Raw genomic sequence first — 22,025 nt, forward strand, 5'->3', positions numbered from 1 at the left:
TTATTTATAACATATATGATACATGATGTCTGATTTTTATGATGCCATTTATCTTCACTTGGGAGAGAAGACAGGCTAACTCTGCTTTCATAATGTCAATCCTTGCTGTATTCAAAAGGAAAATTGTAATAAGATAAACCTGCCACCATGCACAGTGCCATCATTTTTTAAATGAGGTAGATTAGTAAGTGCTCTGATGCAATAGACTGTCAGATCTCCAACTCCCTGAGATCGACCCTTCCCCAGGGCCCTCGTGGAGAGCATGGAAGAGCCAGTCTAGCTTTATAGCTGGGATTTCGCGGCACGGGAGCCTGGCACAGGGCCGACGGGATCAGGGACCATGATGTCTATCCTACCACTGTGCCACCCATGTATTTTTGAGAACTCTTCAAAACAGGAACAAGGGAAAAAAGAAATCTGCCACCCTTCTGCTGCAGCAGCGCCGGGGGACGTGTGCCCTGCAGTGACCTGCTGCATCATGCAGACGTGGCCCTTTGGTGCTCACCAGACGACTGGTGACCGCGACGTTTGGTCCTGGGACCACACAGCTGCTGCCCAGGCTGTGGTGGGGGGCTGCCACAAAACACACTCTGACGCCGCAGCTGCAGACTTCAGGCAGGTAAGCCGAGGAGGTGGAGGATTGTCTGGCACGTTGGGTGCTGGGTCAGACAGATGTCCCCTTGCTCCAAGGGGAACTCAGACAGGGAGGCACTGAAAACTATGCCCTTCCCTACAGGAGGACCTGACCAGTGGTGGGCACAATCCCACTTCTTGGCCATTGCGCAAAGGTATCCGTTGATACTTTGTGAGGACCTAGAAGTAAAAGGTGAACCATCGCCGCACTAAAAATTCTCCTGGCAAAATCTTGCTGTCAGTGTCCTGCATAATGCAGACCAGATAGCACCTGGCTTCCAGAAAGGTTTGGTGCAAAAACTTGGTGCACTCATTAAGCATGAGCTGCTTTGTCCTCATCAAAAATACCAAGCCAGGGAAGATGAGACAGTGGGTCTTGTAGGAATTGAAGAGTGGTATGAAAAAAAAAAAAAAAAATCTGTAAACCCCTATTCTTTCTTATTCCCCACTGATACCCTCGAAGAGGTGTCAAGCCTCTGGCTGACTAGCAGGGCTCCACGGTGTCTTTCTAAAGGATGTCAAATGGTTTGAGGTTAATCTCTGTCTCCTGGGTTGTAACTCTGAGATGAGCAGGAGCCCTGTGGGTGAGATGACTTCCACTTGCTCCAAGTCTGCGTTCCCAAAGCCAAGCTGTATGGCTTTCTACCCAATGCAGGAGAGCTATTCGGAAGCACTGAAAGATTTTTCTGGGGAGGGGTTTGACCCAAGTAAGAGACAAAAAGCCTGCAATATTGTTTGCAGTTTGTCGACAAAGCTTTACCGTTTCTTTTTCCAAAGTGGTAGTTTTTTTCCCGTCTTTCTCAAACAAGAGGTGGTGAGATCCAAGCACCTAGAACAGGCAAACCTAGAGAATCTGATTTTTTTCACTCAAGTGAAGGAAGACTCTCTAAGTCAGGCATGTCTGGCATTCTGGCTACAAACAAGCCTTCTTCTGTATGGAAAGCACCCCTGTAAGTACAGCACCATGAGCAAGGAAGGGGTCATGAACCTCCACCTCCATGCTCCTGCTCTTGCTCTGTGCCACCTACACTGCTAGTGGAACCAAGTTCCTCAAATTTGAGTACAATGATGCAAAAGGAAACCATAACATCATTAGATACATGCTTTCCCTGTGTTGCTTATCTCAGATGAAAAGTTATAGCAGATTTAAAACAACAGTAACTGCTTTACTTGAAGAACCAATGAGCTAAAAATTATTCGAGGGAGGTTCTCAATAGGCCTGAAGTGCCAGAGTACTATAGGAAACAATAACTGATTGATGCTGGAAGAGAATTTGCTCTGTATTTTAAAACACATTTTAGATATTCTTATGATTTTACTAATAATCATGGTGGTACAGAAAGAACAAACACAACCAGTCTACTTTATTCCCCACTGTAGCTGACTTCGAGCTGTTCCTCGACTAATAATTTTCCTGATGTTTTTGCTAAATGACATGTCTTCAGTCAAACTGTGTTCTTGAAATCCATATTTAAGTCTTGAAATTCAAATGCAATTTACGTTAAAATTCACGGTTTTTTATCCAAAGTTCTACTGCGCCCTCCCAGAGCCAAACAGAGCAGCACGGTCTGGTGGCCCAGGTCCACAGGCAGCGTGTAGCACGGCCAGTCTGGGAGCCACAACTGCATCTCAGTGATGGCTCCTTAAGGCAAATAAACTTCTAGCCCTGGTTGTTTTGGATGTTCCTCTTACAGCCATCACTGGAAATCTGACCTGGTATTTTTCTGTTTGCAAAACAGGCTTAGGGCCACCTCCTGAGGAGAGCTGAGCACTGGGGCTCTGTTCCAGCCAAACCTTAAGCATACACTTAACGTCAGCGTGCCTGCGCGGGGTCAGATTGAATATGTGATCCTGTAATGAGCAATCACTAAAGTATAGTGGAGCTCTGGGAAAGAGAGCTGCTGAACTGCTCCACTCCTACACAGTCAGGGAACTGCAGTGCCTTTCGGAGAACTAGAGCATACAGAATTAACTTCGTCTTAATTTAGTCCCCTGAGGACGCCACGAAGTTACCACTTTGGTAATGGTGTCCTTCGAGGACATTATGACATGCCAACACAGTGAGTATTTTCTCATGGTAGTGACAAACTGCCATAATGCAAAGTATAAAAAATTCAGACCCTTCCTAGTTCTTGTAGCCACCGTGCCATCAGAAGATGACATTTTATATCTGTACTAAAAAATTGAAAGAAAATGTTTACAGTATGCTAGCCAGTAAGACAAAAATGAACTAAAGTGCCAGCCAATCTACAACGATTTTCTTTACAGGTACTTACGTCATAATTCTCCCATCCCAAACTGAGCTTGTCAAGTTAGCCTTCAAATCTAATGCAAGAGAAAAATCCATCCTTGGCTTTGTTACTATAAACCCAGCCAGTCTAGTAAAGTGAGAGTTACTCTTCTATGTATTTGGCAAATCTGGGAGCAGAATTTACCACTTGGTGTAAATATTTCTGTATAGTTTGTTTAAAAAAAAAAAAATCTTGCCTATTCCTCTTTCTGGCAGACTCTTAGAAAGTAGTAAATATGCAGATGGGCATAGTGATATATTTTGTATCAACATATTTTAAATGTGTGCATATGCATTAGCTATATAAATACATTCCCCAGGAAGTCTGCCAGTGGATATACTACTAAGCTCCGCGTGTTACATTTGGGTTTGCTTGTGCAGCAGCATGGCAACGTTAGAAAGAATCCCTCTAGGCTTATTTGCTCCACGACAGCTCACACTTACCTGCGCACTTCCCCCTTTTCTATCTGTATGTACAAATGTTTTATATTCATATGCCATGTGTACGTATATAGTGCATATATAAATATACATACACACACAAATGCAAGCATATGTACTGTATATACACATAGTCCAATGCCTCCATTATAAAGCTGTTATAAAGCCGTAACAATATCTATGAACTTTCTATGAAATATTGTTCTGTACGGTAGCTTCTACGGGAATCAACTGCCTGATGACTCTCTGCTGTCCCGGTATCACCTTACAGCTAATGATGGGCGATACGTGAAGACCATAGCAGTATGCCCCAAACCCTATGACATATCAAGTCAAAGTGCACTTGATCCTGAGCGACGCACGAGTAATTCCCCACTGACCCAGCTGCTGCACCTTCAGCTCTAGCCCTGCGCTTGTTCTGTGCCACCCCACGCACACAGCCGGTCCCACCCCGCTTGCAGCATCTGCCTCTGGTCCTGCTCCCTCTCCCTGCGCTTCCCTTTCTCTAGAAAATCTGCTGCACACACAGAGCCCTGAAAGGAAGCAGGACAAGTGGGTCTTGCCCAGGCTCTGGGGTCCTGCCGTGGGGGCTGCAGAGAAGCAGCCCCAGCCGGTGCCCAGCGCCGCCCCGTGCTGCAGCATCCCTCCGCAGCCAGACCGGCTGCCCCTGCCGTCGGACTGTCTAGAGGTTGGAGACTGGCGAAGGACAAGATAGCAGAGGACATCTGTCCGCTGCCCTTGAGATCCCACCATCCCCTTATCTAAAAGGTTTAACAGTGTCGTGGTTTTAGCTGTTACTGCACTCCTTTTCTGGTATCGCTATCATGAACGAGTCAAAGGGTATCGCCCATTGCTATTTACGTGAGCACTGACAGACGGGGGCAATGCACAGCGGCTGCAGTGCTGTGGGTGGATATGTATGTGTATATACATACGGTATCATTAACCATGCACGGAGGTCAATACGGATACTGTTGCAATGGCACTATGAGAACCATGCTCTTCTACTTCATTGCGCGAGGAAAAGCCACAACAAATACTGTAGTGGGAACACAGCAAAAAGACAACCTTGCATTTAATTCTAGACAAAAATCAATTTGCTTTTGCAGTGATGATAAGCTAGAATGAGCATTATGGAATTCTGCTTCCCCTCACCCCCCGCCCTTCTTTAGAGCTACTATTTAGATGAGCTACAGTATTAAAAGAGAAGCTGCAAAGATGCTAGCTGCAAAAATAAAGGATGAAACAAAAAGTCAAGCATCCACATTCCCCCCAACTAAAAATGAAGTTCTGAGGAAAGGGAGGAGGGAAAAGAAAAGGAACTTACCACACTGCGAGTGAACTTTTCTAGAGAAGTTCTACGACCTTGCTCATTCTCTGGCTTAACGGGGAAAAAAAGTGGGGAGAAAAAAATACAGAAAAAAACCCTTCAGCTTAAATGCAGTTTTTCAAAACAGCAGCAAAATATAAGGAAGCAGCAAGGGGAAAAAGTTGTAAAAAAATGTAAAAAGCAGAAATCAATGTTTGCAGTAGCAAACATAAGAAACCAAAACCCCTTAAAGAATGAGAGACATCACTGCTTTTACTCTTGGAGAATGTCACCTTTTCTCCTGTGAGTTTTTTGAGTGGTTCAAACAGCGTCTGTGCATTGCTGTGTCTCACAGCTATTGGTATTGATTTCTTGTTCATTGAATTTTCCTTCTGCGGCTGTTTGAGCTGGGACCTCTGATTCTGGTTAACATCTGCCAAACAGCTGATCGGAGGCTCCCGTCTACTTGCTTAGAGAGATGAAAAAAAAAAAATCCACAGTAACTTTTACAATATTAAAAAGCAATGTGTGAGTGACTACAGTGCTGGAAGAAAACCACCACTGAACTCATTGCCAGGGAACCTACACTCCTCTATTTATCCAGAGGGTAGAAGCACATTTCCAGTAAGTTTGGCTACATCAAAACATAGACAGCATATGTAAGTCTGTGCAAGGCCATGGAAAGATACAGGCAGATTTGGGGCACCAATGTTTTTGTATCTGGATTACACGACTATTCATACACAAGAAGACATTCAACTTCACTGTGAGAAGACAAGCGTGTGCATCATGGCTTTATTAACGTATCCCTGAGAAGGTTGCTCACTGCAGCGCTTCATTCATTTGGCACAAGGGAGATCTAATTGTCACTAACAAGGAAGAACTAAATAATTTAGTGGCATGTTTGCTGGAATATCTAAGAGAAAAAAATTGTTATGGAGAAGAGAAGACACTCAGTAATATGAAGGAAGGCTCACTGCAGTCAGAAAGCTGTGGGCACTGCTGATTTCCAGGAGAGAAACTTATTTTAATGTGGTGAGCCAGCAAAATGGAGGTGATAAGATGGAAGTAAAACTGCAGCGAAGGGGATAAGGAGCTACACATAAAGGAAAGCCGCAGCAATGATGGTGCATGACAGTGCACTGGAAATAAGCATTGCACTGGAGGTGCTCATCAGAGGTCCCTACCTGCCATATCATCTGCCACAGATTCAGCCGCAGTCACAACGCCCAGGATATAGCACCAGTGCAAAACACACTTAGGGAAGATGTAAGGAATTCAAAAGCATATGAGATAAATTGGATGAGAACTTGGGTAGGTGAGTCTAGGCAAAGCCTTTTGATTCTTCTGCATGTTCATCACAGCTGCCATGAACAGCGGCTCTCTGATGTCTACCAGCTTAGTCTGAAACATCCCAGGCAGAGATGGGGCTGATTCTCCCCGCCGCATCGCCAGAGATGAGACCAGAACACAAGGCCCTTTTAAGACAAGCAAGATTCTTTGTCCAGAAGAAAGAGTCAAGCAACCTCCCCACTTATAACCATTTGAGAAGCCACACTGTCAGCTCTGATGTCCCAAAAGTGGTATCAAAAGTGAAAGCTAGAGGCATGTCATTTTGGCTAACGCTGAGGATGGAGCCAAGGCCTCAGAGCTCGTACCAAGCGACAAAGCAGGTTTCCCGGCTGGGAGGGAGGCAGTAACGTACCCGGTTTGATGCTCCCCAAAGGAGGATTTAACACGCACTAACCCGGGGGTTAGTCGCCTCACCCTGCGTGTGAGAGAGGAAAGGGCAAAGAACCGCCAGCCTCACTGCTGCTGAGCGTAGCGGTGCAAGTGCTCGGAGCATCGCAGATCCCCTCCTTGAAGGAGCCTCAGAGGCGTCCCGGCACCCCGAGGCAGCAGAGGTGACAGAGAGGGACTGCGGTCCTGCCGCCTCGGCCGAGCGCATCACGACGAGCAGGAGTGAGGGACAGCAGTGCATGGCCGTGCACTGGGCCTCCGCGCCGGCATCCCGCAGGGGCTGCAAGACCCACCGGCAGCCAGGGAGAAGGCACAATTTCACCTGGGAGAAGAAATCCCTAGGCAAAAGACGGAGTGCTCTGCGAGGCTCCCTAGAGGAGTAAGGCACTTGGAGCCTGCAGCATCGCACTGCTCCAGGCTGGAAAATCAGACCCTGGCCCACCTTTTCTGTTCCTTTCTCTCCCTTCTCCTCAAAAACAACTAGCAGAGCTTGTGTCTGGCTGCTGCCTCACCATTAACAAAATGGAGCTTGGGCATGCACTGGGGGCAAAGGAGAGTGAGCTGCCGAAAACAGGCCACCCCATGCCCCTGCACTCACCATCAACATTTAGCTTCTCTGTTTTTGCTACCAGCAAGGTGATGCAACTTCCTGCCCAGCAGGAAGGCAGAATGGTGGTCTCCAAAGATCATGAGCACCTTGTTGGGGTGCTGAGAGCTTGTCTAGCACAGGGGGCCATGCACAAGGCTGTTTCCCTCCCATAGCTGAAGACAGGCATGGGGAAGAAGGCACGGAGAGCACTGATGGTGTCCCACAGAAGCGGCTTGCAAGCACGGGCTGCAGCAACCCTGCACATTTGGCATGTGGACAGCAGGCTGGGACCAACTGGATGCGTGGAAAGTTCATCCCCATAGCATCCAGCTCTGAGTCAAAGCATGACATTTTCTAGTAAAATAAAAAGCAGCTGAGGCAGGCTGGCTGCAGAGTGACGAGCCGGCTTGAGCAGTTTTAATGGCAGTGGGTGTGGGTGCCGGCTGTACGGCTCCCCGGCTCTTCCTGCCTGCTTGCCTGCAGACAAGGCTGGCAGCCTGCCGTGGAGGTAACCACCTGCCTGCCTCCCTCCAGCGCGGTGCGGAGGTGTGGAGGCTGCCTCGCACAGCAGAGGAAGGAAATTTAAAAATAACAAAGTTAAAAAAAAAAAAAAAAAAGAAAAGAGACTGAGTCAGACCTTTCTCAGTCCTGCGAACAGATCTGAGGTCCTGCGGAGGAAGTGTCTGACAAGGCTGCGGACCCTGGGGCCATGCCTGCTGCAGCACCATAGCAGCGTTTGCACCAACACGCACTGTGAGTGCAAAGGGCAAAGGCAGAGAAACACGTCTGCATGCCAGGTCAAGCAGTCCTCCTAGGTGCAAGAAAGGCCATCTTTGCCAGTAAATACACCAACAGACTCCACCAGCTAATGGCATTTGGATAAAATATGAAACAACCACCCCCGCTGCAGATGAAAACCTCTCAGCCCAGGCAGGAGCAGAAAAATAGATCTCACCACATAGGAGCCGTTCACTAATTATTGACTGTCTCCTCCAAATTTTCCTTTTTTTTCATGATTAATTATTTACCCAGCCATCCCAATTTTAAGTTCCTTTGTGTAAATTCTGCTGGCACAGAGCAGTGTAAGTAGAAAAAACTTATGAAAACCATCTGACACTGATTATTAAAAGTAATTACGAGAAAATTGCTCAGCATCTTTACAACATTCAAGCCAAGTCCTGCCACTGAATCAAACTGGTCATGTGTGCCCTGATGGGACTGAGGCAGGGACAGAATCTGCAGCAGGAACCTCCCTGGACAATATAGAACAGTCAGGACAGGGGGTCTGGATAAAAGCAATGCTTCAAAAGGTGTGTGCTGAAAATGGAGCCTCTCCCTCACGGCGTGAAGCTCCTAGCCATTGTCTTGCTGACACGTTTTGCCAGGGATCTGAAAAGGGGTAGGGAAATACATCCAAAAGCTTGGTCTTCTGAACTGCAGGTCTGCAAAAATATCTCCCTCCCTCCTTCTCTCCATGCCAGGATTCATTTTGTTGGCTGTTGAATCCACCATTTTGGTATGAGACTTTCAGGCTTGGGGTAGGGTTTTTTTGAACTTTAACTTGGTGAAGACACGTGTTCCAGAGGGAATGGCATCAGAACAAAATAAAGGATAATCACTTCTCTGAGCCTGGCTCAGGAAAAGGCCAGAAGCAGGTCCCAGGCTTCTCAGGCAGTCATGTACACCTGCCTGAAGCAAGAAAGCAAAGGGCAGGTACAGTGCTACCAAATGGCTGGAACAGTATTTTGCATCTGTTTTGTGTCCATCTGCTCAGGACCACAGAGAACTCACCCTTCTCTGAACCCCCTGGAGAGGAAAACAATGCTCTAAACCAAGCAAATACCAACCTGCGCTTCCCCCGATGTGACGGGGCTCACTCCCGTGGCTTCACAGCCCGTCTGCATTGCAGCCGTGGCCGCCTTTCTGGGATGCTCCCCTGCCTGTGGGCAGGGCTGGGCAGCAGGAAGGCACCCCGTGCCAGGCTGCCACGAACACCGGAGCCGTGACGGCTTGGCTGCCGCTTCAGCTGGCAGTCAAGTGCCTGCTAACTCGGAGATGCCCACCAATGCCACCATTTCACCTTTACGGGGAGTAATGCAAAGTGCCTTGAGGTCTTTTCTGTTCCTTTCTCTCCCTTCTCCTCAAAAATAACTAGCAGAGCTTGTGTCTGGCTGCTCCTTCACCATTAACAAAGCTCATGTGCGCCCCTGCCCCCTTCCATGGTGCACTAATTTATGCTGCTCTGTCCCCAGGGAATAAACCCCTGCTCTGCAGCCAAGTCACCCATCCCAAACATCCTCCTTCCCTCAAGCGAGGAGGTTTGTCACGGCACTCGTTCTGACATGAAGCTCGCTGCCATCTAAGGACATCCAGCCACCATTCTGGCTACCGTGGAGGAGGGCTGGGGGGGCAGTGCGGTGGTCATTGCCTGCTGTAAAGTAGCCTGCAGTAACGTGCGCATCAGCAGAAATAGGAGCAGGTCGACGCTTGACTCTGCACAGCACGAGTGGGGCGTGTTGAGAAGATACACAAATAAAACGGGATGAGTCGTTTGGGGATCTCGGCACCATCCAGCCCTTCGCCACTGAGCTGGCCGCTTTCAGCAGCCCCAAGATTTCTATCTGCTGCAGGGGGAAGGCTGGGCATGGATGGAGGCACGGAGCTCGAACTGGGCCGAGGGCTCTGCTCTCGTCCCTCCTCTCCTCCAGCCTGGCAGGGGAGGAGGACTTCTGTGTGAAGGAGGGAGCTACACCCAGCTTTCCCCCTCTGCAGCACACTGCTTCCAATCACACCCTTGCCGGAGGCCAACCTCATGTTCCCTGCTGAGCACCATGAATCTGCAGGATCGAGGCCAATAATACTGTGGTTCTTTGTAATAATGACACTGGGAAGAACGGAGGAAAAAAAAATCTAAAATGGATTAACAAAATATGTATGTCTGGTCTGTACGCAGCCTATGTCCACTGTCTTGTATCAGTTAGTGGTGTGAACAATGTGTTCCTTTTATCCTCCCTGGTGCCCCTCATAATTCTGTCACTGTATCCCAGTCCCGACCCATAACTTCTCCTCCCTCTCTCCCCTCCATTACCGCACTCCCAGAACAAGGAGGGGAAGCTCCCACATCTGTGGTTATTGTATGGTGCGGGGAAAAAAAAGTAACTCTTCAAACTTACAGTGTCTTACAAATCTCAAAAATGTCAAGCACGTTTTGAGGCAATAATCAAGCCTTGCCACCTCTCCGCTGAGCAGGTCACTATTATTATTCCCGTTCAACAGAGAAGAGGATATGAGGCGGGCAATATTGAACCTTCTTTTCCCCAAAGTCACACAAGAAAGTAAGTAAGTGGGGAAAACAGGGGAAGCGCATGGATTTTGTGGCTTCCAGTCCTGTGCTTTAGCCACACAGTCTAACTTTCCCTTTTTCCTGCCCTCTCAGCTTGCCACAACCCAGTGCTGGAGGGCAAAAGATCATAAATGACATAAACTTACCCACAAAATATTCATGTGTGAATCTCTGGCCATAGAGACGTTCATTTGCTTTGCACAACCAACTCTTTTAGCCCAAGTCCATCACGCTGTGCTTCGGACAGAACTCACTTTCAGTAACAAAAGTAAGGCTATGTCACATCGGTCTGGTGTACAGGCAACATTAGGATAATGTCTTCGGGGCAAGACACGCTCATGCCCCAGAGGGACGTACTCATCCAACAACTGCAGTGAAGTTCTACCCCTATCAGTGAATCCAGGACTTTGTACGCAGGCTCTAAACCTAATCATCCACGCAGGCTCTGATGTGCCACTGGGTTTCTCTTTTCCTTCCCTCTGCTTTCCGGCTATTTAGAGGAATTTTAAAGGATGCCTCTCAAAGCTGCACCAAAGGTACTAAAGATCGTACCGTGTAGCTCAGCGTACAGAAACTTCATGTTCTTTCTGTCAACATCTCTGAACCTACAGTGCTTCTGAAATGCTCACTTGCCCAACACAATGCAACGTGATTGCAAAGAGCTTTACAGATTCTGGAGTAGCATCAACTCCCCTCCCGCATCCCGTGAAGCTGGTGAACAACCCATCTACACAGATCTACTCCTGCCTTTTTTGTGCCGTGCTATGTTTACTCATGCACCCACAGCTCCTTCTAAAAGAAACTTGATTCTTACTTTCACGGCTGTGTTAACATGACACCAAAACCTGCTCCTCTGGCAGTTTGCGGGGGAATGAGGATGTCATGCTGACACATCCAGGGCTTGATCTGACAGCAAACAAGGATTTTAAAAAAAAAAAAAAATCAAACCCCAAACACCTCTGGTTTGAATGGGCTCAGCTGGGAGGAGAAAACTCTCCTGCTTTCAAGCACATGAACCCTCAAGTGTTCAACGGAGACCCAGGGGCGGGGGGCACCATAAGCTGATAGGGGTAGGAAGATGGCAATGGTTTTTTATTCTTTATACCATCAGAAGACTTTGCCTTGCACCCCCTCCTTTCCCCACAGCCTCTGAACTCTAAGTCAGGGCTAACCTTTTCAAATGTAAGCAGCGCTGGTTTATGCTGTCTCAAACCAGACATTTTGAAAGGTAAGGCCGACTGCTGCCCTCCATTACCTTCCCCTAACACACCTGCCAGTAGTCCCCGGCACAGCAGAGGGGTTTGTCTCCTTTTGTCACCATATGCATGCTTTTAGGGCACACAATGACAATCAGGACAAAAATACCACTGGGATTTCATTGTATTGTGCCGATGCAATGTAATTTGGCAGCACATAGAGAATGCAGCAGAAAAACAGCAGGGAAGATGGTGATGGGAAACCATACACTCAGGCTGCAGGAGTCAGTTTATGTACGGTCCGGGAAGCCAAATGTGTGACACGTACACGTGTACATGCATACACACGCACGCAGGCGGACGCGCAGACTTATGGGAATAAGTCAGGAGGTGCAGGAAGCATTTGAACACAGCCACAAATGCAGAGATCAGTAGCTTACCTCCCAGTCCCCTCAGAAAGAAGGGAAACTTGGACAGGAGCTGCCGTAACTCTACGTAACCGCTCCTTTGCTACCCTGAACTGGGGGTTCCTGGCAGAAATATGGTGTTGGCAGAGCACATGCAGACACCAAAAAGGCCAGAAAGAACTCAAACCCAGTTCTCCTGTGAAAAAATGTGGCTGGAATTCTTGATTACTGCATGGGTTGCAATTATTTCTCGTCTCCAAGGAAAAGGAAACATCTCTGGGGAGCCAAAAGCAAGGGAAAGGGAGAAAGGGAGCATGGGAATCACTGCAGGGACATCTATAGGTAAGGCATCCAAAGGGAAGACCACATGGTGAGGCTAGGGAGGTGAAAACCAGAATGGGTGAATTTTGTACCAGTAATGAATAGATCGATGGGTTCTGCTTCTCATACCAGACACCATCTTTGTCACGAGGAAGAGGTGATGCAATTTTAATTGCCTGCACTGAATTTGGGAGACAGCTGTGCAAGACAAACGCTTTTCCATAATATTTTTACCTTGGGTCACCATGTTTTCCCCAAAATACACATTGAGGCTGTGCATATGGATGCTGTACCCTGTGCTCCCAGTGAAGAAAACAAAAGTGCTCATTCCTTTCTTAAATAAAGGAGAAAAAAAAAGGAAACAATATTTTCATTTGCACACTAGCAGCAAGCAGCAGGTGAGAATCAAGAGGTGCTAAGAGATGCAAGCACGTCCTTTCCAACAGATACCTTCTTCTTCACCAGCAATAAGTCCTGGTAAGCGTTCGAACGGAGGAAGCGCGCATAGCTGTCACTCTTCATCAGCTTGTAAATGTGCTCCTGTGGGATGGGAGGAAATGAGAGACAGAGAATTGTTATCAAACCTCATTTAGACATCACAGGGATTTAAAACACAGTGAATTAGAAGGAAGAGAGACTGATCAAAGTTCTAATTAAATCTGCTATTATTGATTATCTGTGTTGCGGTAGCGTACAGGAGGTCCATCCTGGGGCAGGACCCTGCTGTGCCTGGGGCTGTACGAACACAAAACAAAGAGATGGCCCTCACCCCAAAGGCTGGCACACATTATTCAGTAATCAGTGTTATCCTGCGAAGACTGCAACCCTCTGAAGTCCCCAGATTATAAGCAGGTGTCTAGCCAGGCTGAAACCACTGGGGTGTCTCAAGAAGGAAGAAATAAACACCAGAAATTGTCCCATAGATTAGGTTTCATTTTACCACTCATAGATACTTGAACTGTCACCGAGCACTCCCCTCCTCTTCACGGAGGCGAACTGATACTTGGGGATGTTTCATCTCCACTTAAGACACATACTTAAAGCAGGCCAACCTGTTAATGTCCTGAAAAAGCCTGTATCTCTGGTGACTATGCAGGGAAGTTATTTGACAGTTGGACTTGATGATCTTAGAGGTCTTTTCCAACCTTAAAGATTCTATGACTAGCTCAGATGTGGATGGCTACATCATATGTATAATGTCAGATGAGTCCCTCCCATAGGGTCTTTTTTCTTCTAGCAAGTCAACTACTGTTACCAGTTTGCTCTGAGCGCACTTACTACGTGCATCTTAAAACTTACAAAGTGGTGTTTCATTGCAGCAGAACTTCATGCTTACCCTTTTCCAATTTCCTTGCTTAGTTTTACTTTCCTGCTGAGAATCCCTTCACACAGTCAGCTCTTCTTCTCCTAATTACCCCAGGATTTGTAATAGATATTATCCCAAACACCAAGAAAATAAAATCAAAATACTTTGACCAAATGAAGACTGAGAACACGCCAAAGGAATTCAAGAGAAAAATGGGCACCCTGGACATTTCTCTTAGACCTTGCCCAAGGAAGCACTTTTATAGAGTTAATGAGCAATTTTATCTATACTGATTTATACAACGTGAAATATTCTCTCCTGCCCTAAAGCCATTGTACATGAAACTTTAGAAGAGCCAAACCAGACTGAAGTCACATAGTTTATTTCACAGTGTTAACAAGCCAAGCAGAATTCCCTTATCTTCCCCATCATGGGTAATTAGCGATGACCTGTTTATACACAGAAGAACTGCTTAATTCAGCTTTCTTGCGCTATCCGGTGTAGTCCTAAGAGGGGCATAACTGCCACTGGTTTTCCTCTGACACAGCATAAACGTATCCTTTGAGCTACAACCTGGTGTGGAACAATTTTTACTGGTTAATTTCCATACTTGCTTTTAGACCTGACAAATCCTTATTTGTGTAGCACTATCCATCCGAAGGAGAGCACGAGATTTTGCAATAGAAATGCTCGTATAAAACCATTTAGCAACTGCCACCCTTCATTGCTGCAGAAAAACACAAGGGAGGGCACAGCTTCATACTTCTCACCTACAGCACTGCCATGAGATTTCACATCCAGCTGTGGGACATTTGTTCTACTTATTCAGGACAGAATGAGCCAAGTACGCACTAAGACAAGAAGAGGGAAAATAATGCATCCCGTGGATATGGTCGTCAAAAGGTTTCTATTTCTCTGGTGTGAATAAGGATTTTCAATATCAGCGCTCTCAAACACTTCAACTGGCAGAAACTCAGGATTCAGTTGACTTAAACCGAATCATATTGCAACCAGTTCACCTGTATAGTTACCTCTTAAGGTTTCTTCATAATTACCTGGGGAAAAAACCCACCTAACTATATACCTAAAAGCCTTTTTCCTTCCTCCTCCAGGACCACGAGGAGACTGATGAGTAAGTGGGGCAGCCACCTTGTAGCCCATCAACAGTAAAGGGCCTGAGGGGTCTCCAGAGCCTCCTTCCTCTTAGTGGTCCTCCCTTGCAGCACCCAGTAGATGCAGGTGCTAGTGGGTGCTGAGGTGGGCAGAAAGGTCCTGAGGGGCTGAGGTAAGGTGGTGGGTGACAGGAGTGTTTGGATTAATGTTTTGACAGACATGTGATTAAATTGTTTTTTACTACCTTTGGATTCCAAATGGTTTCTTTACCTGCAGCCAGACAACTGGATCTGCTCTGAAAAACAATGGTAACATTTTTGGAAAATAACATCCAGTTTTCCTTGCTGCACAGACAGATCACATGAGCTGTTTGCAGGCAAAGGAGAACACACCAGGCTGGCCATACAACCTGCCGGCACGCCAGCAACAACTATCATTCTTGCTCATGTCAAGATGACTTCATGTATTTGACCTTAAAACAGTATAAACTCAATATCTGGCTGTGGGAAGGGGGAAAAATTACTTCGATCCTGAGATGAAATAAACCACAGGCTGACTTCTTAGCTGAAGCCCTTCCCTGAAAAACAGGACTATTGCACACCCACAGCCCAACTGCCACCGCGGTTGGCTGATTGGTATGAGGCATTTTCTCTGCTTTTCACGTCTTGGAACCGCTGAACAGCAACACCGCTACCTCTCAGCTGTACACCAAAGGTACAATCAAACAGGGAATAACTATTCCTAGGCTTTGAATGCTAATGAAGAAAGAAGGCTGGGTATAGGGGAAGGGAGGGCCTTGCATAGCTTCAGAAGCAAACTTTACTGCTTAATTGCAAGAATTCAAAGGGCTTGCTTTGAAGAAGCTCTGGACTGGAAGCACGAATGATCAACTGATCAGTTATTTCACAGCGCTGCGTTTCTGAAGCACCTCCTGGCAGCCTGAGACAGTTGCTCAGGTCAGAAAAGACTGCCTTCCAAGTTGTGACAGTACAGGACAGCTTACAACTGCTGCAGCCAGAATCCCCGCTGAGACTGCACCATGAAGGCTCCTGCTAAAATCGCGGCTGCAGTGTGTGCTCAGCCCAGTTACACAACAAACCTAGCTGCGGGAGGGAAAGGCCAGTGGCTGGGATGTTTGTTTTGATCTTTAGCTTACTCTGTTCTTTGCCACCGAGCTATTTTCTGCTATGCTTTCTGCAATCTGCAATTTACAGCTGGCATTTAGCAGCTCCTCATTTCTTAAATGCGTTGAAAGCTGCTGGAGGTCTAGCAACTGAGCATATTCTTCTGAGGAAGCCTGAGCAATGGGCATATCAACAGAGGTGCGTGCGCAGATTTACCTGCTCTGTGCAACTTGAGTGAATTGGCTTGTCCCCTTCTATCATGGATTTTTAACTCACTTTGGATCATTGCAACCTACTGGTTTCTCACTTCTTATTCTACTGATCAGCTGCTTTTTTTCCTCCTCTTTATCGCATGGTGGAGAGGGATCATAACCTCATCAAAGACTGAAATCTCCAACTGCAGCCAGCATCACTAGTGATGCATTTTATACCCATGCACGCTCCCTGACATACCTGACGCTGCTGGCAAGAAATTTGAGCTTTCCCATCCTTATGCTGAGAGAACTCTGCATTTTGTAAAGTTGTTTATAGGGTTACGAGCTCATTATTACTGGCTCCCTAAATACACAAAGAAAATCCACTATTTGTGTATTTTTTAACAATGCAGCTGCAGCTCTGGACATTACAGTCTCCTGCACTGCGAGCAGTCTGGCCAGAATTATCACTGCAACATTTCTTTGCAAGTGCCATGGGAAGTTCCTGTGCCACATCTGCACAACAGCAGGAGAAACATTTTATCTAGGCAGTGTCGTATCTCCCAGCCATTGCTGGGTACCAGTTCCCAGGTAGGGCTCAGACTCCCAGCTGCCTGCTCTAGCCTTAAGACAGCAATCCTTTAGGGAGACACATTAAAAAAAAAAAAATTAAAAAATAATTAAAACAATCTTCTAACAAAAACTGCCCACGTGATCTATTAAACCATTAAACAAGGTAGCACGCTGCCTTTAAAACCAGATAGAAAGCAGAAAAAAAAAAAAAGTCTTTCAAGATTTGGCTAGGAGTTGACAGGCATCACGCGTCCCACCAGTCTCCCCTGCAGCCTTGCCAGCTATCTCAGAGCACCAAGCCGCTGTCTCAGGCCGCTGCGGTGGCAGCTGCAGGTGGAGAGAGGGACTGACGTGACACGTGCGAGCAAGCCCTGGCGAGCTGGCTTTTTGAGCTGACCGGGCACTTAGTCCCTCACACAGCGTGCCGTTGATGAGTGCTGGCTGTACCGATGCTCCCCTGCAAGGATGGATGCACATTTGGAAATGTCAGTCTAACATGAAGGGTGACACAATAACCTGCTTTTGTAATTATGGTGGATTTCATCTCCAGGAAGCAAACAATTCCCTTACAAGACTCATGCAAGCAGAGCGAGTTTGCTGTCAAACATTCCCAGAACTGTTGTTCCCCAGTTCCTCAACCAAAGCACCAGGGCAATGGGGTCTGTGTGTATCTTTTCTTGGGGAAAAGGCAGAACCCCTTTTGTGTTTTGGGCACCTTAATCACATTTCCTCCGTGGCAGGAAGGGCCTGACGGCTATCCAGCTCCATTGAGCATCTTCTCTGTACCTAGGCTTGTATCGTGAGACTTACGCTTCAGAAAGTGTAACCATTCCACTTGCCATCGCATGATATAACACGAGAACAAACAGTAAGTTTTAAAGGGGGAAATGTTGTCACTTCTGTGAATTAGAAAACAACGGATCCAGCCAGGTAAATCACAAAAAAAATCTTTTCTACAGTTATGTGAAATCAAGAGGAAATCCCACCTCAGCTACAGCTGACAGCTTAAGTGCTGGGAAATAAACCCTGATAAGATTCAGCATCTCTCGGCTGTTTCCCCTCCACAAGCTCTATCTTTGGAAGGAGATGAAGGACAAGTTCTGTAAATTTTCTTGACAAGAGGGGAAAGGGGGAGGGGAAAAAAAGAAAAAAAGAAAGTTTGCAATCCAGACGGGAACGTGGGAGGTGGTTGAGATAGCAGAAACTGTCTCAAAGCTGCACCTGCTTCAAATCAATGTGCTGCAATGTGATCTCAGGTCTCTCTCCCCCTTCGCACTCAAAGCACAGTGACCCTGAGGAGGGCATGGGTGGCAGCCAAGCAGGACCTTGGGAACACCCGAGAAATATGTGGGGAAAAAACTGAGTGATAAAAATAATAACACCACCACCTGACTTGCACAAAGCACCTGGTAGACCTAAGGAATTGTGTTCTCTGTTAAGAACATTTATTTTTAGTAGAAAATCTTGGTTCTTTCCTCTGAAATGTGTATAAGAGACAAAAGCAGTGTTGTTGGTTAAACATATCCATTTCTAATCCCACCTGTATCTTACCCATTGTGACATTTTGTGTCAGGCTCGAGACTTTCTGGGGTTGTGAAGGCCAAGCGCAACGTTCTCATGACCTCTGAGCACCAGTTAGATTCCAGAAAGCCTTTAAATTTTACCTCGCTGATAGAAAGCTCTCCCTGCTTGTGCCTAAACACAGCCGTAAGCTTTAGATGATGAGGGGGAACAAGGGGAAATTGCAAATTTTTTGCTTGTTTCAAGCACAGCTTTCCCATTTAGCGCATTTTTAGCCCATTCCAGAAGGCTTACACTAAGGCTAGATGGCTGTTAAGATTCACTTGAGCCCCAAGGGCCCACTTTGCCCTTTGTAAACTGGTCAGAAACGTCCTTGCTGTAGCTATCCCACTCACACCCTTGGGATTGCTTTGAAGCACCCCTTCCCCCAGTCAACAAGACCTGGCATTAAACTAGCGAGAGCTGATTTGGAGACCCCTTTGCATTGCAAGCGTGCGAACACCAGCAGCCGCCCCTCTGGCCAACTGCAAGGGAGATTTGCAGAATGTCAGACAAATCCATTAGAAGAAAAGCCCACAAGCAACGTAAAGCAGTAGATTAAACAACTAACTAAATAACAGCAAACCGCAATGAATGTTAATGTTTGTTCTACCTGTACGCTGGGCACTGGGGAGGAATTTACTGCAGATTCGCACATGAGAGAGCAGAGCCTCATTGAACTCCTTGTGTCCTCCGCTGGAAGGATGATAACGATGCCAGCTGAGGACCTGCCTGGCTTTTACTTTCCGAAGAGCTGTCTCCGTAGCACAAAGAGGACATGGGAAAGAGAAAGCAGGGAGGTGCTTTTCCGAGCACACGGTGTGTGACTGCTGCACCTTCCAATGAGACTTGGCAGCAGCTTAATGCCTTTCTGTCGGTACCTCTACTCTGCACGGACATCTGTGGCAGAGGAGGTGAGGTTACCCCCTGCGCAAGCACACACGCGTACCGCAGTCAGCAAAACCTGCTATCCAGGGGCTGTTGGAGACGTGTCCTCTTCACTCTGTTGTACTTTACCCAGCCCATCCTCAGGAATTCTGCCTTATCGGCAGGACTCCCTACCACACCGCTTCCAAAAAGCCAGAGAAAGGAAAGGAGACCTACTCCTCTTTAGCAGTTACCTGTGCCACTACTGAATGCAACAGTGTTTAGGAGCAATTATGATCGATTACCACTCAGTCTAACGACGGCGCTGAAATGCATTTTAGAGAAAGAAGGAAAAAATGCTGCATCGGCTCTGGAAGCTGAAGTAGTTGGCGGCAGGCGCAGCTGAGCTGAGGCAAGCAGTGAAGAAGCTGCGGAAGAAAAGACCTTCACGCTTGCCCTGACTGAACCTGATGGGAGCACACCAGCGCGGGGGGGTGGAGGCAGGGAAACAAGGCGGTTTTATTCCAATTCTCCTTCACGTCTCCATATCCCCGCTATGAAGGCCTCTGAATCTGCTTATTTTGGTCCCGGCATCTAGGATTTTACTCTTCTCAACACTGCTGTACTGCCTGCTTGAGCTGTCTGCATGCATTAACCAGGGAGAGCCCCCTTCCCAAAGCCTCACCAGTACCTGGCAGCAATGCCATCTAGCAGGGTGAGGGGTAAACGGGTGCTCTGGCTGCCGCGGGAGTGCTAGGCTTTCCTTGATTTATTGTTTAGAAAAGAAATGTTTCAGGTTGGTAAATGGCACGTAAGGGTCTTGGCCCGAGTGTGAATTGCTCTGGAAAATCTGAGCAAATATCTTCTTGGCCACTCTCAAGTTACTTCAGTGACACAATAATTTACACCCACAGTTTTAGCTGGTGCATTTTCTTCACACTCAACCAAGTTGTTTTTGTTACTATGGGGGAAAAAAAAAAAAAGATGAATAATTATACTGTAACATAGACTAACCTGCCTGGTAAACTAAAAAGCATAAAACCTCTTTTCAGGCCACAAATGAAATTACACTGGGCTGAAGGCAGAGGAACGCAAGAAAGAGCTTTAGCAGAAGGGATAACTGTAAGCAATGAGAGCTCATTTTGAGTAATACACAGAAATCCTTTGTTTAGCCCTGTAGTTACACAGTTGGAAACACAATGTAAATCTTTTGGGGGAAAGTGCATTGATAAAAGCAACACATAAATTTAGCTTTGGCTCCTCTGTAAATTGATGAGACAACTGGTTTGCTTCATACCTTCAAACATACAAATGGGAAGGCAGAGCTGCCGGGGGGTCTGTGGCAGACGCAGTGCGGAGGACTACAGAGGCGAAAAAGGTTGTCGAGTGCTGCGCAGTTAAGGGGTCAGCCTGGTTCTGCAGGAGGATTTAGTCCTAAATATAGCAAGGGCTATCCTGGGAGACAAGAGTGGGCTGCCGGGAGTCTAACGCCATATGAGCAGCTTTAGGTTTTGAGAACAATGATTGTGGCTAAGAGGCTGATTCTCTCAATATGGGCCAAATCCTGGATACTGGCAAAAAGCCCAAGTGAACAGGTTTTGCCTGGGAGGAGGGGACAACCTCATGTAGCATTTGGGAGACTGGCATCTCTGTTCCAAACAATACAATATCTAGGAGTTGCAGCAATGAAGACGGGTTTTTGTACTCCTATCCCTGCTGTGGTACAGCCATGAGATGAAAGTGCTCAATTTTTTGGCCAACACCCTGACATTTGCAGGGCTGTCTGCAGCTCCCTCTTTCTGTTTTCTCTGGTGAAAATGCTGCCAAAAAGCTGAGTTGTGCCATGGAGAGGAGCACGCAGAAATGAAATTCTGTTGCACTGGGGCAGTCTATGACCCATAGGAGATGGTGACAGAGCGGGATGCAGCCCTACAGAAACAAGCAGCATACAGCTTCTGAGCGAAGGTGGCTATGCTGAGATAGGGACCACCAGCCCTGCTTGGATGTCTACCTAGAGAATATATGCTGGATACATAAACAGCCTTCCACATCCTACGGCCAAAATGTTGATGAGATATCTACTGCTATATCACCTCGGACCCACCTTTATGTGATTGAGCTCAAGCTCTTGGAGCCCATGCTATCAATGCATATCAAAATCTTGCATCTGTGTGCTGATGAACCCCATCCCGACAGCACACGACATTCATATCTGTTGTGGGCTGAGAAGGGGAAAGCTGAAATGCATTGTTGATAAATCTCCCCAGGGAATATCTTTTTTTTTAAATTAGAAGGGTGAACACTTTAAGAGACAAAAAAACCCTTAGAAAAATTAAAGACTGCAGTGTTCCTGCAGCACGTGGGTTTGGCAAGTGTAGAACTGAGTCATCCGCAAGAATATTCACCCGTTGTCCATAAGAAGCGGACACCTGGAGTCCTGGCTTCTCAGGTAGAAAGGGATGCACTTGCAAGCATTTTCCCTCCCTGCTTGGAAGAAACAGAACAGCACGCACTGCTTCCTGACTTTCACACAACGAGGAAACACTCTTGCTCTGAATTTGACATGCAATTGTTTCTGGCATTCAAGAAGCACAGTGTGCACTACTGGCTCAAGAGTCCCAGAGTCTGAGTGCTGAATTTAATTTTTATGCAAGCTAGAGACTTGCCCGTGTAATCCATTTAAAGGTACTTTTTGGAGTTAGAAAATGTCCGGCACATGAAGCACTGTTATTGCTCATGCACGTAGTTCTAGCCAGCTTGGCAGGATCAACACCCCAAGTAACAGGCAAACTACTGTCCTGTGGGAATATGCTGACTGTTTTAGTCACCCCATTCCCATGATCTTTCATTTGGAGAGATCTGTCTTCTGTCACTGTGTGTGCAAGGAGAGAGCTCACTCATGACATTTTCCTAGCCCTTTTTCTGCCTGTGCGTAACAGAGGGGTATTAGCTTAGACAGTAGTTTGATCCCTGATGCCTTCAGAGGCAGAAAGGCAATAGCAAGACAAAGGGTGGATGT

General features: G+C 46.9%; 1 protein-coding gene across 5 annotated transcripts in view; it reads right to left on the reverse strand.

Annotated features, from left to right (window-relative positions):
* The window catches only part of RGS6 (regulator of G protein signaling 6), a 297,793-nt gene that overhangs the window by 15,179 nt on the left and 260,589 nt on the right, over positions 1 to 22,025 (reverse strand). For 4 of the 5 annotated variants that reach the window (XM_054828061.1, XM_054828056.1, XM_054828060.1 and 1 more), the window contains 2 exons: positions 12,720 to 12,809; positions 4,692 to 4,745 (listed from right to left, as the gene is read on the reverse strand). In XM_054828061.1, coding sequence (XP_054684036.1) covers positions 4,692 to 4,745; positions 12,720 to 12,809 — 144 coding nt within the window. The remainder of the gene's footprint in view (positions 1 to 4,691; positions 4,746 to 12,719; positions 12,810 to 22,025) is intronic. The other variant, XM_054828059.1, reaches the window with a different exon arrangement.

The sequence above is a fragment of the Grus americana genome, chromosome 5 (assembly GCF_028858705.1).
Source record: "Grus americana isolate bGruAme1 chromosome 5, bGruAme1.mat, whole genome shotgun sequence".
Taxonomy (NCBI): Eukaryota; Metazoa; Chordata; class Aves; order Gruiformes; family Gruidae; genus Grus; species Grus americana.